The sequence below is a fragment of the Sinocyclocheilus rhinocerous genome, unplaced genomic scaffold, assembly GCF_001515625.1.
Source record: "Sinocyclocheilus rhinocerous isolate Xijiao unplaced genomic scaffold, SAMN03320098_v1.1 scaffold1705, whole genome shotgun sequence".
Taxonomy (NCBI): Eukaryota; Metazoa; Chordata; class Actinopteri; order Cypriniformes; family Cyprinidae; genus Sinocyclocheilus; species Sinocyclocheilus rhinocerous.
This window is the reverse complement of record NW_015643585.1, coordinates 287,731-296,052: the sequence shown is the minus strand read 5'-3', so window position 1 is coordinate 296,052 and position 8,322 is coordinate 287,731. Positions and strand designations below refer to the sequence as shown.

General features: G+C 45.3%; 1 protein-coding gene across 2 annotated transcripts in view; it reads left to right on the top strand.

Moving 5' to 3' along the window:
• ca14 (carbonic anhydrase XIV) overlaps positions 1-1,957 on the top strand; it is a 37,452-nt gene extending 35,495 nt beyond the window's left edge. For both annotated transcript variants that reach the window (XM_016574920.1, XM_016574919.1), the window contains one exon: positions 1,421-1,957. In XM_016574920.1, the coding sequence (XP_016430406.1) occupies positions 1,421-1,520 (100 nt within the window). In that variant the 3' untranslated portion in view covers positions 1,521-1,957. The remainder of the gene's footprint in view (positions 1-1,420) is intronic.
• Positions 1,958-8,322: the final 6,365 nt, after the last annotated feature.

The following is an 8,322-nucleotide window of genomic DNA, read 5'->3' as shown; positions in this document are numbered from 1 at the left end:
CACCGGTAGTGACGTCATGGCTGTCGCCGGCCAACGAGTTGGTGTTTTTTCAATGTATGCTTCAGACACGGGTCACGACGAGGCGTTCCCCATAGCGACCCCTAGAGGACGCAGTTCGAAGTTCCCATGAAAGGGAACTAAAGTTATTTGGCCATAGAGATGTTGCCTGTGTTTGGAGAGAAAGAAGTAAGAGGCGCTCAACCCAAAGAACACTGTTCCCACAGTGAAACATGGCGGTGGGAGTATAATGCTGTGGGGATGTTTCAGTGCGTTTGGAACTGCCTGGGAATCTTGTCAGGGTCGAAGGAATCATGAAAAAGGAAGACTATGAGAAGATTTTGAAAGACAACCTCAGGCAATCTGCAACAAAACATGGTTTGGGTTGACATTTTGTCTTCCAGCATGATAACAACTCAAAGCATACCTCACTTATGGTGAAGAACTCCAAATGACCAAAGTGAACATCCTTGACTGGCCTGCACAAAGCCCAGACTTGAATCCAATACAAAATCTGTGGGGCTCACTGAAGACCAGAGTCCATGCAGAAGGGACAGGTGCTCAACCCAAAGAACACCGTCTCCAGAGTGAAACATGGCAGTGGGAGTATAATGCTGTGGGGATGTTTCAGTGCGTTTGGAACTGGGAATCTCGTCAGGGTCAAAGGAATCATGAAAACGGAGGACTATGAGAAGATTTTGAAAGACAACCTCAGGCAATCTGCAACAAAACATGGTTTGGGTTGACATTTTGTCTTCCAGCATGATAACAACTCAAAGCATACCTCACTTATGGTGAAGAACTCCAAATGACCAAAGTGAACATCCTTGACTGGCCTGCACAAAGCCCAGACTTGAATCCAATACAAAATCTGTGGGGCTCACTGAAGACCAGAGTCCATGCCAGGAGACCAACAAATCTGGAGGAGCTTGAGAGATTTGCTGAGGAAGAATGGGCTGCGACTCCTCAGGAGACATGTCTGAAACTTGTTGAGAACTACAACAAACGACTAAAGGCTGTTATCAAGCAAAAGGGATACACCATTGACTATTAACATCAGAGGACTACTAATAATTTTTTTATTTTTTTATTCTTGGTTATAATTTTGTTTCTATTTGTATTACAAACACTCCAAGCCTCCTAAATGATGAACTATTATGTTTAGAAATGCTGTGTTGAAAAAATCTTAAAATCTTCTCTCCGTTAAACAACACTTGGGAATTATTTGAAAAATAGTGAAATATTTAATAGGGGGCTAATAATTTTGTCTTCAACTGTATATATATATATACTCACTCTACTTGGAATAAAAAACATTATCTAGTCTTGGAAAATGTTACATAATGTGTTGTCTAAGAGATTAAAATATTATGATATACTCAACCAAGTTCAACCATTTTTTTTCTTTGGTTTCATTCTATAGATCGCAAGATATGGCAAAAGAACGCAAAGAGGATATGGCTTTAAAGACGACCACTAACCCAACAAAACCAGAGGAAGCTGCCCCTCAACCTGAAACTTGATTCTAAACATTCCATGTGTATCTTGGTATTTTTGTCTTGTGAAAGAAAATATCTAAATTTAACTGGTGTCTTCTACTCATTTCTCAGTAAAAGATCAAGTAATTTTGAACCCCCTTCCTTCATTTGCACGTTTTTTTCTCACTGTTACATCATGGTTTATCTGAGGGCTTCTGTTTGGCTCTCAGTGTGTGTGTGTGGTTTTCATGCTTTGCATTTTCTTCACTACATCTATATCAGTTAGTCTTTCTAAAATTACCTCTTATGACTGAGAGTTTTATTGAACATACTATAAATGAATTAGTAAATTACTGAAATTATATCATGATTGTTCCTTGTGATTAAATGCTGTGATTCTACTATTGTAGGCAGATATATGGAACATTATTAAAAATGTACACTGAAAATAAAATGTTTTCCCAGTCATATTATTTGTAATCTACACCACAGAATTGTTTCTCTTCTCTTTGCTTTGAAATCTCTAAAACATACTAGATTACTAGCCTATATATATATATATAGTAGAATTATATCTAGAATATACATTAAATTATGTAGGATCAGTGTAATCAGGTATTTTCAAGAACACTCAAAAATATGTTTTGCTGTTGACAAAACTGTAGTTCCCACCATGCTTTGCACATTTTTCAATGGTGAGAGTAAAAATGTTAATAATTATTTTTATATAAAATAGTTTAATCAGTTGTGATTTAGAACTGTTTCAATTACACTGGTGGTAACAAAGAGTTTTTTTTTTTTTTTTTTACTTATGCAGTACAAACAGAACATTCTCTTTATAGTCCAGGCAGACAGACACTTTCTGTTCTCTAATCGATGAATCAAAGTAAAATAAATACTAGTGCAAATAAAGAGTCCTTCTAGCTAGCATTAGCTTCAGTGACAGAACATGGTATCACTACCTGTATATAAGCACACACCTCACAGTCAATCTTTGTCTGGTTTTAACTCGGGTATCAGATGCTTCATCTGCAATACTCGCCTTGTAATTCTTTGGAATCCACCCTTTTGACTCTCCCCTCATTACTCCTGCACCTGATAAAGGAATGCACTCCGTTACCCATTCACATCTTCAGCATCCTATATTCAGACTGTGTGTGACCACAGTTCACTTTGAAGGAATGGAAGGCTTCTTGTTGCCATCTAAATATCAATGTAAATTTAACCTCTGGCTATCACAGTCAGGCTAACAGTCAAGTGGAGAGAGTAAACTAAGAAACAGTGGATGCTATGCTGCTATTGTAGGGGCATCAAAAACTGGGGAATCACTTGCAGGAATACCAGTTATTTATATCAAAATTTGAAAAAATGTGATTTAGTAAGAAACATAATTCTTGATCTGTTATTTGTATTTTAATGCTTTGGGGCAAATGTAATTCCTGGTATCAACAATCAGCATTTCCACTAGTAGAAATTGCATTTGTAATGAAAAATAGCATTTTAAATGAATCATTGACAATTAATTTCAATTGATTAACTGTTAACAGGGCACTTAAATGTGTTCCAAATACAGATATCAGTATTGTATTTCTTTAAAATATAATTTTTGATATCAATAATTACTTTATGATATTATTATTTATTATCATTATGACGTTCCTGATATCTAGAATTAATTTCCACTAGTTGAATTGTTAACTCTTTAAATGTGGATATCAAGACTCTCTTGATATCTGGATATTGGAACATGTTTAATTTTGTATTTCTGATATCTTTAAATGGATTTCAGATATTAAAAAAATGGAGATTGTAGATATCTAAAATAAATGGTTTTCTCACTAGCAACAATTACATTACAGATATTAGAATTTAACACTGTCAATGGTGAATATCAAATTATTGATATGAATAATTTTTACTCTGAAATGTTGAGATCAAGAATAGACATTTACACTAGAAACCATGTGTAATGATGTACTACACCTTTAAGAAGGAGTCTCCCTGGACGCTCGGTTATCGTGTTGGTTAAAGTGTTACTCCACCCCAAAATAAAATTTTGTCATTAATCACTTACCCCCATGTCTGTCAGCGAATCACCACAATCACCAGCCACAACTTACACCAGATCACGCTCAACTAAGTTCTGATTCCCTGCACCTGTCGTCTTCAATCAAGTCACCATTCATAAGCACGCTCCTGCCAGTCACTCACCGTCCGGTCTACTGTTCACTACACTGAACTTTACCAGACTCTCTAAATGCTACTTACCTGTTTATACTTACCTCTAGATCCCCGAAGATCTTCCAACGTTGCTCTCCTCCGCTCCTGGATCCCGAACTCTCCGCAAACCTGCAAAGAAACCAAACATCAGTACTCGGCTAAGAATCATGGAACTTTACTTTGTGTTGGATTCTCACCTGCCATTGCTCCAGACGATCTGCCTCTGCAATACCTTTTAATAAACCTGCCTTTCATTCACTTACCTGTTGTCTCCGGCTTGATTTGTGACAGAAGACCGGACCATAACAGTCACCTCCATGGATCCTCGACCTCCCACTCCCACAGATGTCCTCGAGAAACTGGTGAATGCTCTCCGGGCCACTCTCACGCCAGCACCAACTCCTCAATCTGCCTCTGTCTGTCCCATGGCCATTCCTCCTTCCTATGCGGGTGACACAGCTGAGTGTGGCGGCTTTCTCCTTCAAGTAGCGCTCTTTATTGAGATGCAGCCACAGAAATTCTCGACCGAGCGCACCAAGGTAGCCTTCTTGATCTCTCTCCTTTCCAGCAGAGCATTGATGTGGGTGAAAGCAATATGGAACGCCAATAGCCTCCTAATTAATTCCTATGAAGCGTTTACTAACCATTTCAAGGAAGTATTTTGCTCAGCTACAGATGTGCTCTCGGTGTCAGACCAACTACTGCAGCTGCGCCAGAGCGCCTCTCCCATCCACGATTACGCTCTGCAATTTTGAACGCTGGCGCCATCCAGCGGATGGAACGAGGCAGCTCTTCTCAGCGCTTATCGACAGGGATTGGATCCCCGACTCCATGCTCAGATGGCAATTTCTGATGACAATGTTGGATTGGAGAACTTCATGTTAAGAGCCAATCGTATCGCCCAGCGCTTGTCAGCCTGCCACACTCATGAAGCCGCACACCAGTCTGCAGCACCCGCAGCCAGTCCCCCAGTACCAGAGCCCATGCAGATGGACTCCACACGGCTCACTCCCTCTGAACGTGCTCGTCGCCTCGCGTCTGGACTTTGCCTCTATTGCGCTGCCACGGACCATTATATCGGGACCTGCCCCGTCCGACCCCACGTCCAGCGGTGAGTACCCTTCAATTTGAACTTGAAATCGCCACACTTTCCATGCTATCAGTGCAACTCCTCACTCCAGATCATTCTTTTACAGCCCCTGCCTTCGTCGACTCGGGCTCCTCGGGCAATTTCATCTCGCAGGACCTACTAAAATGTCTTCACTTGCCCTGTACACGCCAAGCCCGGGAGCTCAAAGTTGAAACCATCCAGGGAAAACCGCTAGGGCGTGGGCGGGTTAAATTCAGAGCTCCACCGCTGAGGCTCAAGATCGGCAACCTGCATGAGGAGGAAATCACCTTTCTGGTACTGGAGGGACCCACGGTGGATATCATCCTGGGACGCCCCTGGCTCATTCTCCATTCTCCAGAAATCAGATGGGACTCGTGTAAGGTAACTCGCTGGAGTGAGTTTTGCCATCAGCACTGCATCTCAGCCCTTCCCAAGCCTTCCCAAACACCTCGCACAACTCCGATAGCTTCCACTCGCATCGAAAGTCCCGAGTCGTTGGAAACACCTACCGTCCCATCTGATTATGTGGCGTTCCAGGATGTTTTCAGTAAGCAGGCTGTGACTCACCTACCACCTCATCGGCCATGGGACTGCGCTATCGACTTGCTGCCTGGAGCTAAACTCCCCAAGGGTCGAGTTTACCCCCTGTCCATCCCGGAGCGCAAGGCTATGGAGGAATTCATCCAGGAGGCTCTTTCCCAGGGTTTCATTCGTCCTTCTACCTCACCAGCTGCTTCCAGTTTCTTCTTCGTGGGCAAAAAGGACGGGGGCTTGAGGCCATGTATGACTACCGTCTGCTAAACTCCCAGATTGTGAAGCATCCTTATCCACTTCCCCTGGTCACAGCCGCTCTCGAGGAACACCGTGGGGCACACATCTTCTCCAAGCTGGACCTGCGGAGCACCTACAACCTAGTTAGAATCCGGGAAGACGATGAATGGAAAACGGCTTTCATTACTCCATCTGTCCACTACGAATATCGCATTATGTTGTATGGCCTTTCCAACGCTCTGTCCGTCTTCCAAGGATTCATGAATGAGGTGTTCCGGGAGTTCCTCAATGACTTTGTGATTGTCTACATCGATGATATACTCATCTACTCCCGGAACCTGGCCGACCATCGCCATCACGTGAAGAGAGAAAGTATGACTGTCAACCCGGGATCTGCTCCTCCGCCTGCCTTGCAAGAAGCTGAGTCCCCACTACATCGGTCCGTTTCCGATACAGAGGCAGATTAATGAGGTCTCCTACCAGCTCCAACTTCAACCCAGGTACAGAATTCACCCTGCTTTTCACATGTCCCTCCTTAAACCCTTCTCTCCTTCTGCACCAGAACCCACTGAACCAGACGAACCTCCTCCTCCAGAAATCCTAGAACAGTCATCCATCTATCAGGTCAAGGATATCCTGGATTCGCGGTGGCGGGGCGGCCGGCTGGAGTACCTAGTAGATTGGGAAGGATATGGACCAGAGGAAAGATCCTGGGTGGTCCGGGACGACGTTCTTGACCCCATACTGCTGGAAGAGTTCCATCAGACCCATCCTAATCGTCCTGCACCCAGAGGCCGTGGTCGCCCCCGTAGCCGCTTGAGGGCGTCAGGAGCCGCCCCTGGAGGAGGGGGTAATGTCAGCAAATCCCCACAATCACCAGCCACAACTTGCACCAGATCACGTTTACCTGAGTTCTGATTCCCCGCACCTGTCGTCTGCACCACACGGATACGCTGTTTTCGTTCAAATCAAAGCGTAAATAAACATAGAAAACTTATTTGTGTGGTGCGGCTGACACAGACAAGTAGAACAGTATACGCAGTTTACGTCCAGTGGATACTCTCCAAAATGGCGCTACGGTGATGCGGAGGAGACGAATTGTTGAATAAAGTCGTTATTTTTGTTTTCTTTGCGTACAAAAAGTATTCTCGTCGCTTCATAAAATTCAGGTTGAACCACTGATGGCAGATGGACTATTTTGACGATGTCTTTCATACTTTTCTGGGCCTTGACAGTGTTATTTACTTGGCAGTCAATGGCAGAGGGCTTGACAAAAGGGGTAATCTGTAAACACAAGCAATAGTCCAGGCTGGGGCAAACAGTATCCAAGGCAGGGTCAGGCAAATGGGAAATCCAATATACACAGGCGAGAATCAAAGGACCGGAAAACAGGCAAGGCAAAACTAGACTGAGACTAGGACTTGGAAAATAAACAATGGCTAACGAACAGGCTCCGTAGTGTAGCTGCGCGAAGACAGCGATAATGCTAACAATACTCGGCAGTGAGAGAGAGGAAGTCCATGGCTTATGTAGGGTGTGTGATTGGCAGCAGCTGTGTGTCTAATCAGTGCAATGGATGCTGGGATATGTAGTCCGGGATGACATGCAACAGTTTGTGTAGTGTGAGAGTCAATGTAACGAAAGGGTGACCTCTGGTGGCAATCGGACGGAAGTCCATGGACAGGATTTGTGACATAGCCATGGAGCGGAGGCGGAACAGGGGGAGGGATGGAGGGCCAGGTCCACGTGGAAGTGGAGAGACTGGGAACTGAGGCAGAGTTGGCAGAGCAGAGCACCAAGGCAGAATCAGCTAAGCAGGAAGCCAGGACGGAGCAGAGAACCAGGGTAGAGCCGGCAAAGCAGGGAGCCAGAGTGGGGCCGGCAGAGCAGGTGGAGCTGAGGACCACCACAGCGGAGCAGATGGGTCCAAAGATCCCCACGGCTGGGCAGAAGACCACCAGTGCAGGACAGAAGACCACCAGGCCGGAGCAGACGGAGCAGAAGACCACCACAGAGGAGCAGAAGTCCACCAGGCCGGAGCAGGTGGAGTAGAAGACCACCACGGAGGAGCAGAAGACCACCAGGCCAGAGCAGACAGAGCAGAAGACCTCCACGACGGAGCAGACAGGACAGAAGCCCACCAGGGCAGAGCAGAAGACCACCAGAGCAGGATAGAAGACCACCAGGCTGGAGCAGACAGAACAGAAGACCACCAGAGCAGGACTGAAGACCACCAGGTCAGAGTAGAAGGCCACCAGACCGGAGCAGGAACCCAAGGCAGGAACTGGACCTGGGTAAAATTGAAAAACAGGAAACATTCACAGTCTCAAGGACCGAGGCAGGGAACACAAGAAGTTCATCCATAGTCTCCCTGGTGACCACTGAATGGGTAGACAGTTCAAAATCTGGCTCATTGACAGAGACTGGGCAGGCAGACAGTTCATAAACAGTTCATAAACACTCATAAACAGACTCATCGGCTGGATCGGGACAGGACAAAAGTCTATAATTGGCCTCCATAGCCCTAACAAGGCAGGCAGGGGATTCACTAACGGCCTCCATAGCCGTTACAGGACAGGAAATGAGTTCACAGACGGCCTCCACAGCCGTGACAAGACAGGAAGTGAGTTCACAGACTGCCTCCATAGCCGTGTCAGGACAGGCAGGGAGTTCATAGACGGCCTCCATAGCCGTGACAGGACAGGCAGAGAGTTCACAGACGGCCTCCTTGGCCGGAACAGAACA